Source organism: Scyliorhinus torazame, chromosome 10 (genome assembly GCF_047496885.1).
Source record: "Scyliorhinus torazame isolate Kashiwa2021f chromosome 10, sScyTor2.1, whole genome shotgun sequence".
NCBI lineage: Eukaryota > Metazoa > Chordata > Chondrichthyes > Carcharhiniformes > Scyliorhinidae > Scyliorhinus > Scyliorhinus torazame.
Window position 1 is genome coordinate 254,364,243 of NC_092716.1, and position 27,415 is coordinate 254,391,657.

Sequence of the window (27,415 nt, forward strand, 5' to 3'; positions counted from 1 at the left end):
ATTTATATAGCGCCCTAAAGACAGTAAAATGTCCCAGGGGCATCTCAGGAGTGTAATCGAACGAACGTTGACACTGAATCACAGAGTTTTTACAGGAGGGAGACCATTCGGCCCATCGGGTCTGCACCAGCTCTCACCGAGCCTCGTAAGGAGATATTGGGACATGTGACCAAAAACGCATTTGAATAGGTAAGTTTTAAAGGAAGAGGGAGAGCGAAGTAGAGAATCCCGGGGCGTAGGGTCTCAGCAGTTGACAGCATGGCCACCAACAGCGGAGCGATTAAAATCAGGATATCCCGGAGGTTAGAATTTGGGGAGCAGTGCGGTCTCGGCATGTGTAGCGCTGCAGATTACAGCGCTGGGGGGGGGGGAATGCCCGTGGAGGGATCTGCAAACCAAGGCTAAAAGTTTTTTTTCTAAATCAATGTATCGGGGGACTGGAAGCCAATGTCGCCCAGACTTTGAGTGAGTTAGGGAGATGTTAACAGCCGATAGAATGCGGCTCATCATTTGAAAAACTGGGCCGAGTGCTTCAGGTAAATCAGCCGCTTTGCCCAGTTTACACCATCGGCTGGGCAGGAAGGCTGTCAATGTCGCAACAACGATTTCTGAAATCCAAGGCCCCTTTTTTCTGAGACGGTCGATCCTTTCACCAGCATAGGTGGCGCAGCCTTGAACTCCAACAACTACAGCGCATTGCGCTCTTCACAAAACCCGCATCCGATCCAAATAAACAACCTCCGTGTAGCTGTCTGCATGAAAAGTCCCACTGATATCCATCTGATCACCGACCAACATGAGAAAAGAATTGTCTGAATGATAGCTTTTCTTTTCCCATCTGCTCCATCCACATTTGACGCTTGCAACACTTCTTACAAGCAGCAAATTTAGCTTTCTTCACACTCGCAATGTTGTTGTCATTACCAACATCACACGGAATGTACACTTAACACGGAGCAGGATTTGTTCTGCTGTTGACTCATTTTTGTTTTTTTTTGTTTTTCTGGCCTCCTTGCCTCGTTGTACCTTGATGGATTTGTTTGATACGTGTATAAATAAGGTCCTTTGGGAAGGATTGTTCTGACTGCGTTTGTACTGATGCGAGCTAATGCATGGAAAGGCACTGTGGAATGGGGCTGGTTTAGCACAGGGCTAAATCGCTGGCTTTGAAAGCAGACCAAGGCAGGCCAGCAGCACGGTTCAATTCCCATACCCGCCTCCCCGAACAGGCGCCGGAATGTGGCGACTAGGGGCTTTTCACAGTAACTTCATTTGAAGCCTACTTGTGACAATAAGCGATTTTCATCTCAAGTTCAGCGAACGTGCTTTTTTTTCCTCAGTCACCGACTGGAGGTAGAAAACAGCGGAAAGTCCCTGAAAGGTTGACTTGCGGCCATTGTAAAGAAATCGCTTTTCGGTCGCCGGTGCCGAGTGTATGTGCAGGCGGTAAAAGCTGTAACCTCACCATGTTTACAGGCATTTTTACTCGGCTCGCCCCCAGAAGGCATCAAAACACAAAACGGATGCTCACCTCATTAATTTCTTTACCTACGTCAGAAACACACATCAGCACACAGACAGAAGGAAACGGATTTACAACACTGGAACAGAGGATCAACAAACAGCAGGCCATTCTGCCCTTCCGCATTTTCCACTATTCTGTTAAATCAAGGTCGCTCTTTGCCTCAATTCCCATTTATCCACTCTTCTCTCTTTCTCCCTCGGTACCTGAGCCTTCGTAGCCTTTTGGAGGAAAGTTTTCCCCCCAGATTTGAACTGCCGTGTTTGCGAAAGAAAATGCTTCTTTCATGATAAAATGACCGAGGTCTAACTTTAAGATAAGATCAGAAAATACTGGACAATCTCAGCAGGTCTGATAGCATCTGTGGAGAGAAAGGTGTAGTGATGTCATGGTTGTGTTGCAATTCACCAACTGACCGCCAGGAGTCTCATTAGTATTTAAGTGAATGTTAGAGTCAGGTGACCTCAGACTGACTAGAGAGCTGGGAGAGAGGTTGCTTGTGCATGTTCATACTATTATTCATCAGTTGTTTTGAATATATTTGACCCACAGTTAATGTTAATAAATTGTTTGTAGCTTTAGCTACAAGTGTTCTTGTAATATCAATCAGGCCATCCGACAAGAACATTACAGATGGGAGCTGACGTTTTGAATCTGGATGACTGTTTGTCAAACCTTAGCTCCCTTCTATCTCCACAGATGCTGTCAGACCTGCTGAGATTGTCCAGAATTTTCTGTTTTGTTTCAGATTCCAGCATCCGCAGTCATTTGCTTTGACCTGATTTTAATATCATGCCCCCCCCCAACACCACCCCACCTCCCCCAACTGGATTCTCCATCAGCGGGATCCTCCATTCCGCCGCCGGCGCACTCACGCCCGTGGATATCCCGATGGCGCGGGGATCGCCGCAATGGGGAACCCCGATTCGCCGGCTGCAGGGACGGAGAATCCTGGCCCCGCGCAGGAAAACGGGTGCGGCGGGACGGAGAATCCCGCCCCATATGTCTCTCCACCTTCCCTATCGTTCTGGACGAAGCTATCGGTAACCGAAGAGTCACATGGGGCTCCAAACGCCAACTCTGTTTCTCTCTCCACAGATGCTGCCAGACCCGCTGAATTTGTCCATCATTTCCTGTCTTCAGGAGGGGGCTGGAGGTGCTTGTTGTCTGGGACAGAGATCACACCACACGGGAGGTAAGCAAATTGACCGATAACGTAAACATTGTCAACACCCTGAAGTCGTTTCGATCTCCTGGTGGAGGGGGCATGAGGAGAGAAAGTTAACAGAGCTTTCCTTCTCCTAATTGCCCCGTGTTTGTTTTAATCTCAGGATCACGCGGCTTCAGTATGGATGGGGATAGGAATCCCGAACCATGCTGCTCCGGGGGCAGGGTGAGAGTGGGCAGAATGGATGGACCAGTGACTCATTTTCAGAGGTAAAACATTCTGCTCTTCGGGGATAGAGCTGATTGATTGATGCCATTGAGAGCTTCCGGGGCTTTTAAAGCTACAGCGGATGTTCCGAGACAGAACAAAAGGGGAAGCCAGCCAACTGAAAAGAAAACTGTTTGAACATTCACGTGCAACCTTATTTTTCTTTGAATTGAAGACATTCACTTTAGGCACGGGGTCTGTGGCACCCTCCAGCACCATCTTCTGCTGGGTGTGGATGGACATGTCAACACATTTTTCTTTCAAATGAGCATGCAATAAAAATGTGCGCCTCATTCCAGAAAAACAGCTGCAGTTCCTACCTCGGCAGATGGTCCCATTGCCCACATGGCCAGGTTTACAGGTACATCGGTGACCTCGGACTGTGTTTGTGCAAATTGCCATCTCGTGACAGCTGTGCTGTCCTCTTCCACATTCGTCACGTTCTGCAGGAGAGAAAGGAGTTTGCTCAAGTGTGGTGATGGGCAGCCCTGTGGGCTATATTAGCAGGAGTCGCAGAGGGAAAAGAATCAATTGAAAAGTCATTCAAAATAAATCACAGTGAGGAATGCCCGGTTTACTGAAACCTTGGTCCCAGAGATAGAATTGCAAAAACAAAAACAAAGAACAGACAGTCTTTTTTTCAGCTTTTTGTATCAAAGATGCTCACATCCTGGTTCATCCCCCTCCACCAGGAGATGTGGTTTAGCACACTGGGTTAAATAGCTGGCTTTTAAAGCAGACCAAGGCAGGCCAGCAGCGCGGGTTCAATTCCCGTACCAGCCTCCCCGAACAGGCGCCGGAATGTGGCGACTCGGGGCTTTTCACAGTAACTTCATTTGAAGCCTACTTGTGACAATAAGGGATTTTCATTTCATCCATCGCCTTCGTTATATGGAGCTTTTATTTCAAGAATCGTGGAGACAATCTTTGCGGTCAAAGAAAAGCACTCCCTCTCAATTATCTTTTCAGACGCAATATGTCTCCTTGACTGCAACCAGCCAGGATGGAACGAAATGCAAGGCTGCCATTGTGAAAGTACCTCATGTGCCGCTGAAGTGATGTAAGATTATCTCGCAACACTTCAGTAAATTGGAATTTTGCAATTAGTTTACCCAGCTTACGTCAGCGCCAATCCATGCTGTACAACAGGCCTTTGAAACATGGGCAATGCACGGCCTCATTGAAAAGAGGGAGAGCTCTTAAAAATAATCAGAAATATGAACACGCTTTATTCAAATTTGTGTTGTGAAATGATGGCCGGGGGCACGGTGGGCGGCACAGTGGTTAGCACTGCTGCCTCACAGCACTAGGTACCCGGGTTCAATTCTGGGTTCGGGTGACTGTCTGTGTGGAGTTTGCATGTTCTCCCAGTAGATTTCCTCCGGGTGCTCCGGTTTCCTCCCACAGTTGTGCAGGCTGGGTGGATTGGCCATGATCAAATCGGCCCTGACTGTCCAAAGGTTAGATGGTGTTATGGGGATAGGGTGGGGTGTGGGCCTTGGTCGGGTTCTCTCTCAGAGGGTCGGTACAGGCTCAATGGGCCGAAAGGCCACTGTAGGGATTCTATGAGAAATTAGATAGTCCAACCTTTTTGAGTGCTAAGCCTCCAATACTCCCTGTTCATTACAAGCCAGAAGTAAATTACCCCTAATATTTGTGTAGCTAAAAGAATAGGCGTCCATGATCCATATCTGAAATAGGCACTATGTTCTCTCCAAATTCAAAATAGGGGCCTGACACCTTTTTGCGATGCCCTCTGCAATATTGGGTTACCTTGTGGCAGCAGGCGTTAACTGGGTTCTGGAAAACTAGGACCTGTTGCGCCCTCACAGAAGTGCTTAAAGCAACCCACTACAGGCCACAACCAGTGAGCGAAGTGTTTCGAATATCCCTACCACCTCCCCACATCACTGTCTTCTTGATCCTGGTGCATAACCAGGCTTGATCGTTGAAGACTGCTCGATGCCAACCACTGCTGCCCACCCAAACAATTTCCCTTCAACCCTCTTCCGCTCATCGCCCCTCCTATTCCAGTTAAGTAGTCCACCAATGCCGAACCCCTCAGCCAGTAAGATGCCGGGAACTCTCTGCGAACAATATGGTTGCAGAAACGGGAGTATGGCAAAAACCAGAGTTAAATGAAAATTACACGTAACAGCTGTGGCTTGAAATAATGCATAATTCTGACAGGGATTTTCCAAAGGTGAAAACCTGCTTTATACCTTTGCATGACAGCAAACAGATTAACCCCCTCCATACGCACTAATAGTGTGACAGTTACTGTTAATAATTTCCAACTTGTTAATTGGACATTTATTTTGTGTCAACACTTCAGTGGAACACAATGGCCCATTAAAATCTGTAAAGGGAAGGGCAGAACATTATTTCGCGAGAGGTGTTCGTATCAGAGAGTTTCTTTGCTATTTTTGGCTTGAACACAAACAGGCGAGGGGAAATGCACATACTGCCGGATGTGTACATTCAACACGTGCCAGAAATGGCTGAGCCTTGATGTTTGAATCAAAAGCTTTTCCAAGAGCTAATTTCTGTTCCCAGGCTTGGAATGTTGAACAATTAATAAATTACTGTCCAGAGTAAGTATGAGGTGCTGACTTTCTTTATCCCCCTGCAGCATCCCACCTAACTACTAACAGGGGCTGAAATTTATTCCAGGAGGGGGAGGTCAAATTGGACGCGATACCATGGGCGCTATTCCCGCCACCGACCCACACCGCCACAATTTCACCCACGATGAGTGAGGCATTGGTGTGCCCGGCTGCCCCTGGGCCAACTGAAGCCAATTAATAGCCACTGAAGAGACTAATCCACTGCCGCTGGCACCTACCCTGCCCACCCCAGTCACCTTTGCATCCAGCTCCAGCGACAGTGCCGTTGGTGCTACTGGGACCAGGGAACGTCTGGCTGGTTGGCTGGCCAGCAGCACTTGGAGGCTGGACTCTCTTCCCAGCTGGCTAACCAATTCACAAGCTAATGAATTAGCCATTAGGCAAGGTGGCCAGGTGAGGGTAGACTCGCTCGCTCGCTCGCAACATTTATGCCAAGGTTGGGGATGGGAACCCTGAGCAAAATCCTGGTCATAGCACCTCGGCTGTAAGGCTGACTTCAATCCTAGGATAAGATCATTCAAAGATTATTGTGGCCCCTAGAATATTAATGTATTCTTCCATCCAATTTCTTAGAGCAAGATATCGAGAAAACTTAATTGGAAGGGTACCAAATCTACACGGCCACCAGATTATCATTCTACTTCTAAAGCAATGCCTGCTCTCACAGGAAACAATGTCAATTGCAAATTAGCGAGAACTGTTGCAGCACGGGGCCTATAGGGTGGGAATGCCTGTCTGCCCCGTCTCCTTGTGGAGTACGAGCTCCGTCGCTGGGGATGGGGTTTCTCAATTACCCAATATATATAAGATCGGCCAGTAAGGGACCAACAGAGGATTACCCAGTACAGGCCTACTAGGGAGTGTCAATATACTGTTTGTAAATACATCTTTGTTCTTATTTTTACTCAATGTGAACTCCCCCATGTCCTTATTAAACTGGCGATGAGGAGTAAGCTGGTTTACTGTCGATGCTGCGACTTACTCAGCTGAGACACCACCCTGATTTTCTGGACCCAGATTTGGGTTTCTTTGGTTCGTTATACCTCTGTTTGGCGCCGGTGTTGAAAACTGGAACCAATACGCTGAGTGAGTGTGCTATTTCTTGCAGGAGCAAGCCCTTTGGATTTCGGCGGCAGCGGTGCGCAGGGGCCTTCTGGGAGGTGAGTAGTTACTTTAAAAACCCTTACCTTTGCAGGAGCAGCCCTTTGGATTTCGGCGGCAGCGGTGCGCAGGGGCCTTCTGGGAGGTGAGTAGTTACTTTAAAAACCCTTACCTTTGCAGGAGCAGCCCTTTGGATTTCGGCGGCAGCGGTGCGCAGGGGCCTTCTGGGAGGTGAGTAGTTACTTTAAAAACCCTTACCTTTGCAGGAGCAGCCCTTTGGATTTCGGCGGCAGCGGTGCGCAGGGGCCTTCTGGGAGGTGAGTAGTTACTTTAAAAACCCTTACCTGGTCCCGTGTCTGTTCTTCTTTTCTGTTTTTTTTTAAATATAAGGCGGGAACCGGAAGTTCGACCCGCGGACTTCTGGGAAGGCCCCCCCCCGCCCCCCCAACCAATAAATTCTGGTGGAGAGGAAACCCGAGACACTACACGTGTAGTGTCTCCCACCTGCCCTTCTCCTCGAACCTAATAATAAGACCCATTGGTGTGAGGTAAGTGCCATATTATATTATTATTATATTATTAGCATTGTGCAGGTCAAGGTTCGGAGGTGGAGGAGCAGTCTCTGTCAGCGAGAGAACCTGAGAACATCTAAGACACTCAGAAGGTAAGAAGGTAAGTAAGTGATTTTTACTCATTTTTACTTTTATACCTTTTTCAAATTGTGTTTCGGGGGGAAACTGAAGTGACATCACAGAAAAGCTGTGGCCTGAGTGGCTGGTTGGGATTCTACACTAAATTAAAAAAAATTTGAGCATTGGTAACTAATTAAACATAATAACTTAATTATAATTTAGAGGGATAACTAAGCCAGAGGTCGGAGAGTACTATATTTAGCTTTCGCATTTCTATTAGAAATCTAGTGCTAGGAAACAGATAGTTAACAGTAACTTTGAAATTTTATTTAAAATATTTTTTTTTTTTTTAAATTTTTAATTTTAATTTTAATTAATTGACACAATGTCAGTTAGAGGGGTGCTGTGCTCTGACTGTGAGATGTGGCAGGTCCGGGAGGCATCCAGCATCCCGGATGGCTTCATCTGCAGAAAGTGCACCCAACTGGAGCTCCTCACAGACCGCATGGTTCGGTTGGAGCAGCAATTGGATGCACTTAGGAGCATGCAGGTGGCAGAAAGCGTCATTGATCGCAGTTATGTAAATGTGGTCACACCCAAGGTGCAGGCAGAGAAATGGGTGACCACCAGAAAGGGCAGGCAGTCAGTGCAGGAATCCCCTGTGGTTGTCCCCCTCTCGAACAGATATACCCCTTTGGATACTGTCGGGGGGGATAGCCTATCAGGGGAAAACAGCAGCAACCAGAGCAGCGGCACCACGGCTGGCTCTGATGTTCAGAAGGGCGGGTCAAAGCGCAGAAGAGTAATAGTAATAGGGGACTCTATAGTCAGGGGCACAGATAGGCGCTTCTGTGGACGTGAAAGAGACTCCAGGATGGTATGTTGCCTCCCTGGTGCCAGGGTCCAGGATGTCTCCGAACGGGTAGAGGGCATCCTGAAGGGGGAGGGCAAACAGGCAGAGGTTGTTGTACATATTGGTACTAACGACATAGGCAGGAAGGGGCATGAGGTCCTGCAGCAGGAGTTCAGGGAGCTAGGCAGAAAGTTAAAAGACAGGACCTCGAGGGTTGTAATCTCGGGATTACTCCCTGTGCCACGTGCCAGTGAGGCTAGAAATAGGAAGATAGAGCAGCTAAACACGTGGCTAAACAGCTGGTGTAGGAGGGAGGGTTTCCATTATCTGGACCACTGGGAGCTCTTCCGGGGCAGGTGTGACCTGTATAAGAAGGACGGGTTGCATCTAAACCGGAGAGGCATAAATATCCTGGCCGCGAGGTTTGCTAGTGTCACACGGGAGGGTTTAAACTAGTATGGCAGGGGGGTGGGCACGGGAGCAATAGGTCAGAAGATGAGAGCATTGAGGGAGAACTAGGGAATAGGGACACTGTGGCTCTGAGGCAGAGCAGACGGGGAGAAGTTGCTGAACACAGCGGGTCTGGTGGCCTGAAGTGCATATGTTTTAATGCAAGGAGCATTACGGGTAAGGCAGATGAACTTCGAGCTTGGATTAGTACTTGGAACTATGATGTTGTTGCCATTACAGAGACCTGGTTGAGGGAAGGGCAGGATTGGCAGCTAAACGTTCCAGGATTTAGATGTTTCAGGCGGGATAGAGGGGGATGTAAAAGGGGAGGCGGAGTTGCGCTACTTGTTCGGGAGAATATCACAGCTGTACTGTGAGAGGACACCTCAGAGGGCAGTGAGGCTATATGGGTAGAGATCAGGAATAAGAAGGGTGCAGTCACAATGTTGGGGGTATACTACAGGCCTCCCAACAGCCAGCGGGAGATAGAGGAGCAGATAGGTAGACAGATTTTGGAAAAGAGTAAAAACAACAGGGTTGTGGTGATGGGAGACTTCAACTTCCCCAATATTGACTGGGACTCACTTAGTGCCAGGGGCTTAGACGGGGCGGAGTTTGTAAGGAGCATCCAGGAGGGCTTCTTAAAACAATATGTAGACAGTCCAACTAGGGAAGGGGCGGTACTGGACCTGGTATTGGGGAATGAGCCCGGCCAGGTGGTAGATGTTTCAGTAGGGGAGCATTTCGGTAACAGTGACCACAATTCAGTAAGTTTTAAAGTACTGGTGGACAAGGATAAGAGTGGTCCGAGGATGAATGTGCTAAATTGGGGGAAGGCTAATTATAACAATATTAGGCGGGAACTGAAGAACATAGATTGGGGGCGGATGTTTGAGGGCAAATCAACATCTGACATGTGGGAGGCTTTCAAGTGGCAGTTAAAAGGAATACAGGACCGGCATGTTCCTGTGAGGAAGAAGGATAAATACGGCAATTTTCGGGAACCTTGGATGACGAGTGATATTGTAGGCCTCGTCAAAAAGAAAAAGGAGGCATTTGTCAGGGCTAAAAGGCTGGGAACAGACGAAGCCTGCATGGAATATAAGGAAAGTAGGAAGGAACTTAAGCAAGGAGTCAGGAGGGCTAGAAGGGGTCACGAAAAGTCATTGGCAAATAGGGTTAAGGAAAATCCCAAGGCTTTTTACACGTACATAAAAAGCAAGAGGGTAGCCAGGGAAAGGGTTGGCCCACTGAAGGATAGGCAAGGGAATCTATGTGTGGAGCCAGAGGAAATGGGCGAGGTACTAAATGAATACTTTGCATCAGTATTCACCAAAGAGAAGGAATTGGTAGATGTTGAGTCTGGAGAAGGGGGTGTAGATAGCCTGGGTCACATTGTGATCCAAAAAGACGAGGTGTTGGGTGTCTTAAAAAATATTAAGGTAGATAAGTCCCCAGGGCCTGATGGGATCTACCCCAGAATACTGAAGGAGGCTGGAGAGGAAATTGCTGAGGCCTTGACAGAAATCTTTGGATCCTCGCTGTCTTCAGGGGATGTCCCGGAGGACTGGAGAATAGCCAGTGTTGTTCCTCTGTTTAAGAAGGGTAGCAAGGATAATCACGGGAACTACAGGCCGGTGAGCCTTACTTCAGTGGTAGGGAAATTACTGGAGAGAATTCTTCGAGACAGGATCTACTCCCATTTGGAAGCAAATGGACGTATTAGTGAGAGGCAGCACGGTTTTGTGAAGGGGAGGTCGTGTCTCACTAACTTGATAGAGTTTTTCGAGGAGGTCACTAAGATGATTGATGCAGGTAGGGCAGTGGATGTTGTCTATATGGACTTCAGTAAGGCCTTTGACAAGGTCCCTCATGGTAGACTAGTACAAAAGGTGAAGTCACACGGGATCAGGGGTGAGCTGGCAAGGTGGATACAGAACTGGCTAGGCAATAGAAGACAGAGAGTAGCAATGGAGGGATGCTTTTCTAATTGGAGGGCTGTGACTAGTGGTGTTCCACAGGGATCAGTGCTGGGACCTTTGCTCTTTGTAGTATATATAAATGATTTGGAGGAAAATGTAACTGGTCTGATTAGTAAGTTTGCAGACGACACAATGGTTGGTGGAATTGCGGATAGCGATGAGGGCTGTCTGAGGATACAGCAGGATTTAGATTGTCTGGAGACTTGGGCGGAGAGATGGCAGATGGAGTTTAATCCGGACAAATGTGAGGTAATGCATTTTGGAAGGTCTAATGCAGGTAGGGAATATACAGTGAATGGTAGAACCCTCAAGAGTATTGAAAGTCAAAGAGATCTAGGAGTACAGGTCCACAGGTCATTGAAAGGGGCAACACAGGTGGAGAAGGTAGTCAAGAAGGCATATGGCATGCTTGCCTTCATTGGCCGGGGCATTGAGTATAAGAATTGGCAAGTCATGTTGCAGCTGTGTAGAACCTTAGTTAGGCCACACTTGGAGTATAGTGTTCAATTCTGGTCGCCACACTACCAGAAGGATGTGGAGGCTTTAGAGAGGGTGCAGAAGAGATTTACCAGAATGTTGCCTGGTATGGAGGGCATTAGCTATGAGGAGCGGTTGAATAAACTCGGTTTGTTCTCACTGGAACGAAGGAGGTTGAGGGGAGACCTGATAGAGGTCTACAAAATTATGAGGGGCATAGACAGAGTGGATAGTCAGAGGCTTTTCCTCAGGGTAGAGGGGTCAATTACTAGGGGGCATAGGTTTAAGGTGAGAGGGGCAAGGTTTAGAGTAGATGTACGAGGCAAGTTTTTTACGCAGAGGGTAGTGGGTGGCTGGAACTCGCTACCGGAGGAGGTGGTGGAAGCAGGGACGATAGGGACATTTAAGGGGCATCTTGACAAATACATGAATAGGATGGGAATAGAAGGATACGGACCCAGGAAGTGTAGAAGATTGTAGTTTAGTCGGGCAGCATGGTCGGCACGGGCTTAGAGGGCCGAAGGGCCTGTTCCTGTGCTGTACATTTCTTTGTTCTTTGTTCTTTGTTCTGGGCCGACAATATTAGGGAAAACGAGCAAACGTTCAACCAGCTCTTGACACTTTACCCCAACCGCGTCCAAAGATATTAGAATCATAGAATCCCTACAGTGCCGAAGAAGGCCATTCGGCCCATTGAGCCTGCACTGACCCCCCGAATAAGCACTCTATCCACGTCCACCCCACCCTATCCCCATAACCCCCGTAATAGAACCTGCACATCCCTGGACACTGAGGGGCAATTTATCACGGCCAATCCACCTAACCTGCACATCTTTGGACTGTGGTAGGAAACCGGAGCACCCGGAGGAAACCCACCCAGATACGGAGAGAACTTACAAACTCCACGCAGTCACCCGAGGCCGGAATTGAACCCAGGTCCTGGCCATGTGAGGCAGCAGTGGTACCCACTGAGCCACGGTGCTGCCGTTGGTTTAATACAGCGGAGAGGTCCACCGGTATGTCCGTCACCAAGTTTGCATCTCAGCTAAGGGAGATAGCCGGGTTTTTTGAGTATGGAACGGTTTTCTCCATTAGGCTCCCCGACCGTTTGGTCTGTGGTATTAACAATATGGAAACAGAACAGATTTTGGATGAAATCTCCCTCACCTCTTAGCAGACGCAGGTCTCCCTAGTCCAATGAAGTGCAGAACGCAGCCTCCAGGACATACAAGGGATGGAGGTGAACGTTCCGGGGTGTCACCCCCACGGCCTCGACCGAACGCCGCTGAGACTCGGGCTTCTGGGTGAAGAGCCGGCCGCCAAGACATGTGACATCCCTGGACTCGGCTGAAGGCGATTCCGGCCTGTGTGCGATGTGTGGAAGCCGGTCCTGTTGTACCCACAGGCAGATGGATGGCCAGCTCTCCAGGTGCTCCTGTCGAGGGAGGCGTCAGTCCCCCGCCGGGCCTTGCACCTGGATGGCCCACAAGAAGCTGAGGGTGAAGCTAACATGCAGCCGAACTGTTTGGCAGTGCCCTGTGTGGCTCCTACTCATGTTCCGATACAACACGCTCCAGATGGAACTGGATACGGAAGCAGCCGTTTCTGTGGTGGCGCAGAGCACTTTTGGCCACTGCCTCGTGGGTTCCTAACTGTACGCAGATCGAACTTGTACTTGCCAAGGAGCGACATGTGGTGTCCTACGGTGGGCAGCATCGGCAGGTGCCGAAGGAGCTGAAGGCTTTCTCCTCCAAATTGTAGGAGTTGACCATGGGGGACAGCAACCTCCTGTGGCACACAAGAGTTGTGATCCGTCAAAGGGACAGGCTGCCGTACTGAAGGACCTTCACAACGGACATTCCGGAGTGCACAAAGTGATGATGCTGGCGAGAAGCTACGTCTGGTGGCCGGAATTGGACACAGACATCGAGACATTGGCCCAGTAGTACTCCCATCTGTCAGGAACATGAGAAGCTCCCCACGGCGGCACCCCTACACCCTCGGGAATGGCCGGGACATCCTTGCGCCCATGTGCACGCCGACTTTGCAGGTCCCTTCTTGGATTTGATGTTTCTCGTCCTGGTGGACGCCCACCCAAGTGCTGGAGGTCCACAAGATGGCGACGTTAACCTCCCGGGCGACCATCGAGTGATTGCGCATTTCCTCATCTACCCATGGAATCCCAGAGGTGCTCGGGATTGATAACGGGGCCTCCTTCGCGAGTGGCGAGTTTGCCGCTTTTGTGAAGATCAACGGGATTCACCATGTCCGCACCGTCTGGCATCAAATGTTTTGGCAAAGAAGGCCGTACAGATAGTTAAACGGGAGCTCAAAAAACAGACAGCAGGCTCGATAGACACAAGACTGGTAAGATTTTTATTTTCCTACAGGCCCGCACCACACGCAGTAACTGAGGTAGTCCCTGCTGAGATGTTAATGGGTCATAGGCCTCGTACACGGCTGAGTTTGATTTTGCTGGACATCGGCGTGAAGGGTGTTTCGCAAGGGTGTTGCTCAGTTTGACATCGACCCCTTTGCCACTTCGGACCTGACGATGTGGATTTTGTTGATAATGCCAATGACACCGCTCGCTGGTTCTCTGGGGTTGTTGTCCATCAAACCCCTACCCAGTGCGAGTCGGGGATCAACTAATAAGCAACACCGATATCACATTCGCTTATGCGGTTGCTCCCTTGTGAAGTACCTCGAATAAAACTGTCCTGGATCCTTTGGCTCTATTGCACCAAACCAGCCCGCTGTGACACCTCCAGTCTCTCTCGACGGAAACCACGTCCGATGTTGCCTCATCAGACTCTGAGACCTCGGAGTTCTCGGACGGCGACTCCACGGTTCAGCCACCTCCTGACAATCGTCCACCATGCCCGTTCCTGCCGTCGATAGCGTTCGCCGGCGCAGGAGCTCCATGAGGGTCTATCGGAACCGAAGAGTCTCCGATATCCTCCGCCTTCTCCTCCTTCTCACAGCTCATCAAGGGGGTCCTCGGACTTTGTGGGGGGGGGGGGGCGGGAATGTAATATCCCGCACGGGGCCTATGGGGTGGAATGTTGTAGAGTGTAGCGCATAATGACTTACGAGAGAGACGAGTAGAGGTGAAGTCGATGAGGCTTTATTAAGCGAGACTTGTCCCCAGCAGTTCAGCAACAGAATGGAGCGGCGGGGAGAAGCTCGGGTTCTTATAAGAACTAGGAGCAGGAGTAGGCCATCTGGCCCCTCGAGCCTGCTCCGCCAATCAATGAGATCATGGCTGATCTTTTGTGGACTCAGCTCCACTTTCCGGCCCGAACACCATAACCCTTAATCCCTTTATGAGGGCAACGGAGGCCATCGCCCGTCCCTTCGGAATACTCCTCTTTCAGGGCAGAGCCAGGAGTCAACAGCCAACCAGGACCCAGGATCTGTCAGCCAATAGCATCACGGCTTCACAGTCCCACATGACCCCTAATACATACTACCACATTCACCACTTGTTAAAAATGAACCCGGCGGGGTGGTGGTTCGCATGGTGGTAGGGGTTTACAAGGCTGGTCCTGGGAGGAAAAATTTCGGGCGTGTCATTACAGTTTTCGCCCTCCACTGGGCTATGTACATGGTTTGTGAAACTATTTACAATATTAGTAAGAGAAACATTTTTTGTTGCAGTCCAACAACATTCTTGGTGTCACGCCGATGCCACGAGTCGAGCGGGCGGTCTGGTCTTCCTTGTCGATCGCCTCAGCCCCGGTGGTGGTGCAGGTGCTTGTTCCGGCGTTGTCGTCTCCGGGAGCGTTTCGGTGTTTGTTCCTGTTTCACACCTGGGCGGACACGGGAGGAGGACCGATCCTCCCGGGAAGGGGGCGGTCGCGGGGTGCGCCGGTGGCAGGGAGGGGATGATCGGTGTCGGGGGGGGGTGTGTGTGTGTTGCCGGCGGGCGGCAGGTCTCGCAGGGAGACCGTGTCCTGTCGGCCATCGGGGTACGCCACGTAGGCGTACTGCGGGTTCGCGTGGAGGAGGTGAACCCTCTCGACCAACGGGTCCGACGTGTGCGCCCGCACATGTTTCCGGAGCAAGATGGGTCCTGGGGCCACCAGCCAGGTAGGCAGCGACGTTCCGGAGGAGGACTTCCTGGGGAAGACAAGGAGGCGCTCATGAGGCGTTTGGTTAGTGGCGGTACACAGCAGCGACCGGATGGAGTGGAGAGCGTCCGGGAGGACCTCCTGCCACCAGGAAACTGGGAGATCCCTGGACCGTAGGGCCAGTAGGACGGTCTTCCAGACCGTGCCGTTCTCCCTCTCTACTTGCCCGTTCCCCCGGGGGTTGTAGCTGGTCGTCCTGCTCGAGGCTATGCCCTTGCTGAGCAGGAACTGGCGCAGTTCGTCACTCATGAAGGAGGACCCCCTGTCGCTATGGATATATGCGGGGCAACCGAACAGAGTGAATATGGTGCCAAGGGCTTTACTGACTGTGGCCGCTGTCATGTCGGGGCAGGGGATGGCGAAGGGGAAACGGGAGTACTCGTCCACCACGTTCAGGAAGTATGTGTTGCGGTCGGTGGAGGGGAGGGGCCCTTTGAAATCCAGACTGAGGCGTTCAAAGGGGCGGGAAGCCTTGATCAGGTGCGCTCTATCTGGCCTGAAAAAGTGCGGTTTGCACTCTGCGCAGATGTGGCAGTTCCTGGTGACTGTACGGGCCTCCTCCACAGAGTAGGGGAGGTTGCGGGACTTTGTAAAATGGTAGAACCGAGTGACCCCCGGGTGGCAGAGGTCCTCGTGGAGGGCTTGGAGACGGTCTATTTGTGCGTTGGCACATGTGCCGCGGGATAGGGCATCGGACGGCTCGTTCAGCTTTCCGGGACGGTACAAGATCTCGTAGTTGAAGGTGAAGAGCTCAATCCTCCACCTTAAGATCTTGTCATTTTTAATTTTGCCCCGCTGTGCATTATCGAACATGAAGGCTACCGACCGTTGGTCCGTGAGGAGAGTGAATCTCCTGCAGGCCAGGTAATGCCTCCAATGTCGCACAGCTTCCACTATGGCTTGGGCTTCCTTTTCCACTGAGGAGTGGCGGATTTCTGAGGCGTGGAGGGTTCGGGAGAAAAAGGCCACGGGTCTGCCCGTTTGGTTAAGGGTGGTCGCCAGAGCTACGTCGGAGGCGTCGCTCTCGGCCTGGAAGGGGAGGGACTCGTCGATGGCGCGCATCGTGGCCTTTGCGATATCCGCTTTGATGCGGCTGAAGGCCTGGCGAGCCTCTGTCGACAGGGGGAAGGTAGTGGTCTGTATTAGTGGGCGGGCCTTGTCTGCGTACTGGGGGACCCACTGGGCGTAATATGAAAAGAACCCCAGGCAACGTTTCAGGGCTTTGGAGCAGTGGGGGAGGGGAAATTCCATAAGGGGGCATGCGTTCGGGGTCGGGGCCTATTATCCTATTGCGCACTACGTATCCCAGGATGGCCAACCGGTTTGTGCTAAAAACGCACTTTTCCTCGTTGTATGTGAGGTTCAAGGCGTTAGCGGTCTGGAGGAATTTTTGGAGGTTGGCGTCGTGCTCCTGCTGATCGTGGCCGCAGATGGTTACGTTGTCGAGATACGGGAACGTGGCCTGCAACCCGTGCTGGTCAACCATTCGGTCCATCTCCCGTTGGAAGACCAAGACCCCGTTCGTGACACCAAATGGGACCCTTAGGAAGTGGTATAGACGCCCGTCTGCCTCGAAGGCTGTGTACTTGCGGTCACCTGGGCGGATGGGGAGCTGGTGATAGGCGGACTTGAGGTCCACGGTGGAGAAAACCTTATACTGGGCAATCCGATTTACCATGTCGGATATGCGGGGGAGAGGGTACGCATCTAGCTGTGTGTACCTGTTGATGGTCTGGCTATAGTCTATGACCATCCTTTGCTTCTCCCCTGTCTTTGCTACTACCACCTGGGCTCTCCAGGGACTATTGCTGGCCTGGATTATGCCTTCCTTCAGCAACCGCTGGACTTCAGACCGAATAAATATCCGGTCCTGGGTGCTGTACCGTCTGCTCCTAGTGGCGACGGGTTTGCAATCCGGGGTGAGGTTTGCAAACAAGGACGGCGGTTCATCCTTGAAAGTTGCGAGGCCGCAGATAGTGAGTGGGGGTATTGGGCCGCCGAATTGAAATGTTAGCCTCTGCAGGTTACACTGGAAATCTAATCCCAGTAATGTGGGCGCGCAGAGTTGGGGAAGGACGTAGAGCCTGTAGTTTTTAAACTCCCTCCCTTGCACCGTTTGGTTCGCGATGCAGAACCCTTTGATCTCTACGGAGTGGGATCCTGCAGCTAGGGAAATCTTTTGCGTACTTGAATGGATGGTCAGAAAACAGCGTCTTACCGTTTCGGGGTGAATGAAACTTTTGGTGCTCCCGGAGTCGATCAGGCATGATGTCTCGTGTCCGTTGATCAGCACCGTTGTTGTCGTCGTCTGGAGCGTCCGGGGCCGTGATTGATCCAGCGTCACCGAAGCCAGTCGTGGTCGTAGTGTCTTGGCGTCTTCTTCGGACCCCGTGGAGCCGTCGATGCTGGGGTCCTTTGTTGTCATCCAAGATGGCGGCGTCCATGAATCGCACGCTGCCGGGGGTGGACAAAATGGCCGCCCCCATGGATCGCACGTGGTCGGGGGTGGACAAAATGGCCACCCCCATGAATCGCACGTGGCTGGGGAGTCACAAGATGGAGGCGCCCATCCCCCCCCTCGTGGTGGCCGGGACCCAAAATGGCGGCGCCTGCGGGTCGCACATGGGGCGCTGGGGGGGTTGGGGAGCGTTTGGGATGCGCTGGGCTCGTTCTTCTCCGGGGATTGCGGCGACCCCCCGGGACCGGCACACAGCCGCGTAATGGCCCTTCTTGCCGCAGCTTTTGCAAATAGCTGCGCAGGCCGGGCAGCGCTGCCGGGGGTGTTTCGCTTGCCCGCAGAAATAGCAGCGGGCCCCCCCAGGATGATCTGGCGCTTTAACCGCGCAAGCCTGTGAGGGAGGGGGGGGGTTGGTCGCGACGGGGGTCCACGGAGCCCAAGGGGCTGCCGCGCGGTCAGGGCCGTAGGCGCGGGCGTTTAGCGAGGCCACATCTAGGGAAGCTGCAATGGCCCGTGACTCTGAGAGTCCTAGCGACTCTTTTTCTAAAAGTCTTTGGCGGATTTGGGGAGAGTTCATACCTGCCACAAACGCATCGCGAATTAGCCTGTCCGTGTGTTCAATCGCGTTCACCGGCGGGCAGCTGCAGCCCCGTCCCAAAATTAGCAGCGCGGCGTAGAATTCCTCTAACGATTCTCCAGGACTTTGCCGTCTCGTTGCGAGTTGGTAGCGTGCGTAGACCTGGTTCACGGGGCGAACGTAGATGCTCTTCAGTGCTGCGAGCGCCGTCGGGAAATCCTCTGCGTCTTCTATGAGAGGGTAAATTTCCGGGCTTACCCTCGAATGCAGGACCTGCATTTTCTGGTCTTCTGTGATCCGGCCGGGGGCCGTTCGGAGGTAGCCTTCAAAACAAGCTTGCCAGTGTTTAAAAACTGCTGCCGAGTTCGCCGCGTGGGGGCTGATCCGCAGGCATTCCGGGGCGATCCGGAGCTCCATAGTCCTTTAAGCTCGCTTAATAAATTGTAGCGCACAATGACGTACGAGAGAGACGAGTAGTGATGAAGTCGATGAGGCTTTATTAAGCGAGACTTGTCCCCAGCAGTTCAGCAACAGAATGGAGCGGCGGGGAGAAGCTCGGGTTCTTATACTCCGCCTTCAGGGCGGAGCTAGGAGTCAACAGCCAACCAGGACCCGGGATCTGTCAGCCAATAGCATCACGGCTTCACAGTCCCACATGACCCCTAATACATACTACCACATAGAGTACGAGCTCCCCCTCTAGTGGGGCAGCACGGTAGCCTTGTGGATAGCACAATTGCTTCACAGCGCCAGGGTCCCAGGTTCGATTCTGGCTTGGGTCACTGTCTGTGCGGAGTCTGCACATCCTCCCCGTGGGTGCGTGGGTTTCCTCCGGGTGCTCCAGTTTCCTCCCACAGTCCAAAGATGTGCAGGTTAGGTGGATTGGCCATGATAAATTGCCCTTAGTGTCCAAAATTGCCCTTAGTGGTGGGTGGGGTTACTGGGTTATGGGGATAGGGTGGCAGTGTTGACCTTGGGTAGGGTGCTCTTTCCAAGAGCCGGTGTAGACTCGATGGGCCGAATGGCCTCCTTCTGCACTGTAAATTCTATGTTCTATGTTCTAGTGCTGGGATATCTCAATTATCCAGTGTATTTTCGCAGATATCTTCACCACCTCACTCCTCCGCTCCTTCAAGAAGACCACCATAACACCAGTACCAAAGAAGAGCAAGATAGCCTGCCTCAACGACTACAGACCGGTGGTCCTGACGTCTGTTATCATGAAATGCTTTGAGAGGCTAGTCATGAGACGGATCACTGCCAGCCTCCCAGACGGTCTCGATCCACTGCAGTTTGCCTATCACTGCAACCGGTCCACAGCAGATGCTGTTTCCCTGGCCCTACAATCAACACTCGAACACCTCGACAACAAGGACACCTACATCAGACTGCTGTTTATCGACTACAGCTCCGCCTTCAACACCATTATCCCGACAAGACTAATAACCAAACTCCGCAAACTTGGACTTGACCCCTCCCTGTGCAGCTAGATCCTTGACTTCCTCACCAACAGACCGCAATCTGTCAGGATAGGCAACAACACCTCCTCCACAATAGTCCTCAACACCGGGGCCCCGCAAGGATGTGTGCTCAGTTCTCTACTGTACTCCCTGTACACACACGACTGTGTGGCAAGATGTAACTCCAACTCAATCTATAAGTTTGCGGATGATACGACTGTGGTGGGCCGTATCTCAAACAACGACGAATCAGACTACAGGAGGGAGATAAATCACTTGGTTGCATGTTGTACCGAGAACAATCTCTCTCTAAATGTTGGCAAGGTCAAGGAAGTGATCATCGACTTCAGGAAGCGCAGCACTACACACACTGCTGTCCGCATCAATGGCTCCGAAGTGGAGATGGTCAATAACTTTAAGTTCCTACATCCTGCATCACCAACAGTCTGTCCTGGTCCACTCACGTTGATGCAACAGTCAAAACTGCCCAACAACGTCTCTACTTCCTACAGAAGCTAAAGAAATTTGGCATGTCTGCATCGACTCTCACAAACTTCTACAGATGTGCGATAGAGAGCATCCTATCCGGCTGCATCACAGCCTGGTATGGCAACTGCTCGGTCCAAGATCGCAAGAAACTGCAGAGTGTGGTGAACTCAGCCCAACGCTCAGCCCAATGGGCAGCACGGTAGCATGGTGGATAGCACAATTGCTTCACAGCTCCAGGGTCCCAGGTTCGATTCCCGGCTTGGGTCACTGTCTGTGCGGAGTCTGCACGTCCTCCCCGTGTCTGCGTGGGTTTCCTCCGGGTGCTCCGGTTTCCTCCCACAGTCCAAAGATGTGCAGGTTAAATGGATTGGCCATGCTAAACTGCCCTAAGTGTCCAAAATTGCCCTTAGTGTTGGGTGGGGTTACTGGGTTATGGGGTTATGGGGATGGGGTGGAAGTGTGGGTTTGGGTAGGGTGCTCTTTCAAAAAGCCGGTGCAGACTCGATGGGCCAAATGGCCTCCTTCTGCATTGTAAATTCTATGATTCACACAAGCTTGCCACCCCCACATTGATTCTGTATACATCTCCCGCTGCCTTGGGAAGGCAGACAGCATTATCAGAGACCCCTCCCACCCAGGCATTGCCTTCTTCCAGACCCTTCCATCAGGCAGAAGATACAGAAGTCTGAAGACCCGCACATCCAGACATAGGAACAGCTTCTTCCCCACAGCTACAAGACTCCTCAACGACTCCCCCTCGGGCTGATCTGTTCCCTGTAAGAACACTATTCACGACGCCCTATGCTGCTCTTGCTCATGTATTTGCTTTGTTTGGCCCTTGTTCCGCACTGTAACCAATCACTGTTTGTCGATGTACCATTTGTCAATGTTCTCTGATGATTATTCTTTTGTCAACTATGTACGTACTGTGTACGTTCCCGTGGCTGCAGAAAAATACTTTTCACTGTACTTCGGTACATGTGACAATAAATCAAATCAAATCAAATCAAATATAAGGTCGGCCAGTAATGCACCAAGCAGAGAATTATAATCTTATAATTAATCTTTATTGCCACAAGTAGGCTTACATTAACACTGCAATGAAGTTACTGTGAAAATCCACGAGTCACCACAATCCGGCACCTGTTCGGGTACACTGAGGGTGAATTCAGAATGTCCAAATTACTAACAGCATGTCTTTCGGGATTTGTGGGAGGAAACCAGAGTACCCGGAGGAAACCCACACAGGCACGGGGGAACGTGTAGAATCCACACAGACAAGCCGGGAATCGAACCTGGGACCCAGTGCTAACCACTGTGCTACCGTGCCTGCGGTAGGGGCCTACCAGGGAGTGTAAATCTACCATTTACAAACAAAACGTTGTTCCACTGTTTGCCAGGTTTGGACTCCCCGTATCCTTATTAAAACTACGATGCTTCGTTGCATCGGAGACTCCAATGTGAGGCCAATTAGGGGGAGATTCGCCTGCTCAGCATTCAGCACCCGTCCGATTATGGAAAGAAATTCTGGGGGATGTCTGCAAACCCTCTGCCTTAACCTGTTTCCTCCACCTTCATTACAGATTGCCACACAAACACGGACTGTCCAAATCCGGACAGATTAAAAAATAATAATTTTGATGTCAAGAAGTCAAGTATTTTGTGTATCAGATCACCTGATTTTGTCTATTTCAGCGCCATCTCCATCCTGATCATTGCCTGTGTCAGTTTGGGGTGGTTCTGATCACTATTTGGAATGTGTTTGGTTTGGAGGTTTTCCGCAGCAAGAACAGTTTAAAACGTTGACACTGAGAATCAGTGTTCTGTGTCTCCATTCCACTCATTTAAGATATCCCAGTGTTGCAGTCAAAATATTTATTTTGAAACAACCCGTGCTTTCGTGCCTTGCCAGAATGTACATGTTGAGCTATTCAGAGCCACAGATGACATATCTTCAATATGGACAGGGGGAAACCTAACTGAGTAAAAGTGAGAACAAAGTTTTACTTACAAGCAGTGGCCTGGATTCTCCGATCCTACGGCTATGTCCACAGGATCCGTCTGGTCTTACAACCAGAAAGTTGGCGCTGCCTCCGCACCGATCTTCCGCCTGGTTGGGACTACCATCCACGCAGTGTAAAGCCCCCAGTCTTACCTGCGGATAGGGCTGCAGTATGGCCGGGTCCATGGACGCTCATGCGGGCAGCGGCGACCTGTGCCAGCCGCGCCGTACCACTTGGCGCGGCTGCGCGCGGACCCGGCCGGCTAAAAACTGCCTCCTGTAACCAGCATCGCCACCCCCAGACCACCCTCCACCAGTCCCCCCAGCCCCCCGCCGAAGCCCCATTTGCCAGCGGAACAGCTCCCCACCCGACTGTGGCGGAGCTGGACACAGTCCGCAGCCGTTGCGCGAGGTCCCCGACCCATGTGAGCACACGCGAGCGACGCCGTCGGGGACTCGGCCCATCGGGGGCGGAGCATCGGGGGAGGGCCTCAGGTGATCCGAGTACTGCGTTTTTGAGGGGACGGAGAATTCAAAAAAACGACGCCGCCCCCGGTTCCAGCATAAACGTGGATTCTCCGGCCGATCGCCGACTGCGATTCCGGCGTCGGTGATCGGAGAATCCAGCCCAGTAGATTTACACTCCCCTGCAGACCCTACCTGAACTTCCCTGGTCAATCAAGGTATTTGAGATGCCCCACCCCTAGTGGGGGAGCTCATACTCTGCATGGGGCACAGGGAAGACAAGTATTCCCTGCCCCGTAGGTCCCGTATGGGATATTACAGTATCCTTGACCCGGATTCTGCAGCCAGTAACAAAGCAACGCACTTGCCACTGACTGTGAAGAAAGCTTCCCCCATAGATCTAGCAATCTCTGTGCTGTGGGTTTGCCCTCATCCCTGATGTCAGGTGGAATCTGGAGCCAAGTCAAGGGGATCCGGGGTTAGAGAGGGAAGACAGGAGAATGGGGATGAGAGACACATCAGCCACGATTGAATGGCGGAGCAGATCAGAGGGGCTGAATGGCCTAATTCTGCCCCTCTGTCTTATGGTCTTATGGAAATGCAGGTGTCCAGCAGCAGTATACCACCAAGTCAAAACTACATCATTCATCATGATCTTTATTGTCACAAGTATTGCCACATGGTAGCATTGTGGATAGCACAATGCTTCACAGCTCCAGGGTCCCAGGTTCGATTCCGGCTTGGGTCACTGTCTGTGCGGAGTCTGCACGTCCTCCCCGTGTCTGCGTGGGTTTCCTCCGGGTGCTCCGGTTTCCTCCCACAGTCCAAAGATGTGCGGGTTAGGTGAATTGGCCAATGATAAATTGCCCTTAATGTTCAAAATTGCCCTTGGTGTTGGGTGGAGGTGTTGAGTTTGGGTGGGGTGCTCTTTCTGGGAGCCGGTGCGGACTCGGGGGGCCGGGTGGCCTCCTTCTGCACTGTAGATTCAATGATAATCTATGATTAATCTAGGACAAAGGTTCGGCACAACATCGTGGGCCGAAGGGCCTGTTATGTGCTGTATTTTCTATGTTCTATGTTCTATGTTAAGTAGGCTTACATTAACACTGCAATGAAGCTACTGTGAAAATCCCCTAGTCGCCACATTCCGGCACCTGTTCGGGTAGACTGAGGGAGAATTCAGAATGTCCAATTCACCTAACAAGCTCGTCTTTTGGGACTTGTGGGAGGAAACCGGAGCATTCAGAAGAAACCCACGCAGACACGGGGAGACGGGGAGACGGTGCAGACTCCGCACAGACAGTGACCCAAGCCGGGAATCGAACCCGGGACCCTGGAGCTGTGAAGCAACAGTGCTAACCACTGTGCTACCGTGCTGCCCCTGAAAACCTAGCTCTCTGACCAAACATTTACTCCCCTATTCCAAAATTTTCCTTTTGCTATTAAAACCATTGATTCGACTGCGACAAATTAACTTGACGCAATGCATGGAATTGGCGGCAGGGTGTCGCAGTGGTTAGCACTGCTGCCTCACGGAGCCGAGGTCCCAGGTTCGATCCCGGTCCTGGGTCACTGTCCGTGTGGAGTTTGCACATTTTCCCCGTGTCTGCTTGTGTCTTATCCCCACAAACGCACAGGGGTGCCGGGTAGGTGGATCGGCAACGCTACATTGCCCCCTAATTGGAAAAAAAGAATTGGGTACTCTAAATTTATTTTAAAAAACAAATGTACGTAGTTTACCGAGCTGCCTTATGTACTGGCAATTTAGTGGCCCTTTCTCCAAACACCCCAGTAAATTGAAAAGCATGATTTGCTGTCTGAGAAATTTGAAGCACGGATGTTCCTGCATCAGTTAAGATCAATAACTATGTTAATTATCGCGGTTCAAACTCATGATCTTCAATAATCTGCCATTCTTCCATCACTGGATACTCAATGGTAATTGACCCGATCATTCAAATATGAAGAGGACAGTCAAAGAAAAAAAAACTGAAGTGCGTCAAAACAACTTAGGGAGTTAAATTGAACTCTTAAAGTGACTACAACCCACTGAGGTACTTTCTCTTTGAAAGTATTTTCAGTCAGCCAGCACGGGGCTCTGCCGTTGGAAAAAACAGTAATCCTCTCTAATGGACTGGCATTTGATGATTTGGAACTGAAGCTCATGATAGAGCTGAGGGAAGAAAATGGAGGAGGCGCTGCCTATAATTTTCTGCAGTTCTATCGAAAGCTAAACGATGCCGGATGACTGGAGGGTGGTGAATGTGACAGGCCCTTCAAGGAAATGACAGGCCAGCCAGTCAAACTTCAATTGCTGGTAACTGGCAGAGCATTGGCAGTGCATTACAGAGTCTCGTCCCTAAAAAGTGGGATGTGCAAAGTCAACCAGGCAACAGTGCGCACCCTCACGTTAAGTCCAGCACTTAGTTTACTGCGCAATGCTGTAAATTCTTTGAACCGAGAACTTCAACAAAAAAAACTTCCTTGCCACGAGACTTTAACAGTCCAAGTCGGATAAAGCACAACAGTTTTGCTTTGCTCCAGTGCAAACATAATTAATCAGTTGGCACAAATGGGGTGGAATTTTCCGGACCCGCCGAGGTTAGTGGACGTTTCAACGGCTCACTGCACTTCCTGGTCCCGCCCAACCGCGACGGGGCTCCGAAATTCCACCAATGGTCTGGCAACCAATGGCACGTTTTAAGGTAGAACACAACACTCATTGAGTTGAAGAATATCAATGCAGGGGAAATGCACCAAGGCTATCAATAAGCAATTCCTGGCCAGACATTGCACTGCTCAGAACAACAACAAAAAATCTCCAACGAAAACGCAGCAATGAACCTTCATCTCGAAATCCAGGAAAACACGCCCACAGGTTTCCCGACGGCGTGGAGTGCCCACAATGGGAAACCCCATTGGCCAGCTGGCGAGACGGAGGATCCCACTGCCGGCGGGGGTGCGCCACACCAGAATACGGGTCTGGTGGGATGGAGAATCCTGACCAAAGGGTTTCATGACGGAACTGCATTAACGTTTTTTAAAAAATACATTTAGAGTACCCAATTATATATTTTTCCAATTAAGGGGCAATTCAGCACGGCCAATCCACCTACCCTGCACATCTTTGGACTGTGGGAGGAAACCGGAGCACCCAGAGGAAACCCACGCAGACACGGGGAGAACGTGCAGACTCCGCACAGATAGTGGCCCAAGCCGGGAATCGAACCTGGGACCCTGGAGCTGTGAAGCAGCTATGCTAACCACTGTGCTACCCACTTACGGGGTGGGAATTATTATCTTCCCCTTGGTTCTCGCAGAGTAAGAGGACCCCCGCTGTGGGGTGGGGGAACTCCATTCAGCTATGTATGAAAGGTTGGCAAGTAAGGCACCAACGGTGGAGAGAACGGTAGGGATCTACAGGGGATTGTACACATCGTAACTATAAATAAACCAAAGTTCTTTATTCTTACTCCCTGTGGACTCCCCATCTCCTTAGTATATCGGCGACGAGGAGTAAACTGGTGCGCTGACGATGCTACAACCTACTCGACTGAGCCACCTCCCCCATTTTCTGGACACAGGTTGGAATCCATTGGATTGGATTGGATTTGTTTATTGTCACGTGTACCGAGGTAGAGCGAAAAGTATTGTTCTGCGTACAGATCAGACAGTTCATTCCATAGGACATACAGAGGACATACATAAATACACAATGTAAATGCATATACAAAGACATCAGGTGAAGCATACAGGAGTGTAGTGCTACTCAGTGGAGAAGATGCATAGCCAGATCAGTTCTGTTCATAAGAGGACCATTCAGGGGTCTGGTAACTGTGGGGAAGAAGCTGTTTTTGAGTCTGTTCGTGCGTGTTCTCAGGCTTTTGTATCCTGCCCTATGGAAGAAGTTGGAAGAGTGACTAAGCCAGGTGGGAGGGGTCTGTGATTGTGTTGCCCACTTTCCCAAGGCAGCGGGAGGTGTAGATGGAGTCAATGGATGGGAGGCGTGTTCATGTGATGGACTGGGCAGTGTTCACGACTCTCTGTAGTTTCTTGCGGTCTTGGGCCGAGCAGTTGCCATACCAGGCTGTGATGCAGCCAGATAGGATGCTTTCTATGGTGCGTCTGCAAAAGTTGGTAAGAATTAATGTGGACATGTCGAATTTCCTGAGGAAGTATAGGCGCTGTTGTGCTTTCTTGGTGGTAGCGTCGATGTGGGGGGACCAGGACAGATTTTTGGAGATGTGCACCCCTAGGAATTTGAAACTGCTAACCATCTCCACCTCGACCCCGTTGATGCAGACAGGGGTGTGTACAGTACTTTGCTTCCTGAAGTCAATGACCAGCTCTTTAGTTTTGCTGGAATTGAGGGAGAGATTGCTGTCATTACACCACGCCGCAAGGTCTATCTCCCCGTTTGAGGGGTTAGATGCATTTGACGTCAGTGTTGAAGACTGGAACCAGTACGCAGAAAGGATGCATTACTTCTTCTGGCCCAGCAAAATCACAGAGAACGAGCGGCAGACAGTCATCGTGTTGATGGCCTATGGGGCGCACACGTTCAGAGATTTCAGAGTCTAATATACTCGGCGGCACCAGATACACTCATTCGACCAACTTGTGGCGCAACCTTTAACCCGATTGCGTCAGCAATCATTCAAAGGTATCATTTTAATACGGTGGAGAGGTCCCCTGGTGAGTTTGTCACCGAGTTCATGTCACGGCTACGGAACATAGCCGAGTTTTGTGAGC

The 27,415-nt window shown here is 51.0% G+C and overlaps 1 protein-coding gene across 5 annotated transcripts in view; it reads right to left on the bottom strand.

Annotated features, from left to right (window-relative positions):
* The window catches only part of LOC140384726 (protein kinase C-binding protein NELL1-like), a 1,091,429-nt gene that overhangs the window by 353,642 nt on the left and 710,372 nt on the right, over positions 1-27,415 (bottom strand). For 3 of the 5 annotated variants that reach the window (XM_072466689.1, XM_072466692.1, XM_072466690.1), the window contains one exon: positions 3,278-3,400. The exons of the other annotated variants lie outside the window; for them this stretch is intronic. In XM_072466689.1, coding sequence (XP_072322790.1) covers positions 3,278-3,400 — 123 coding nt within the window. The remainder of the gene's footprint in view (positions 1-3,277; positions 3,401-27,415) is intronic. 5 annotated transcript variants of the gene reach the window in all.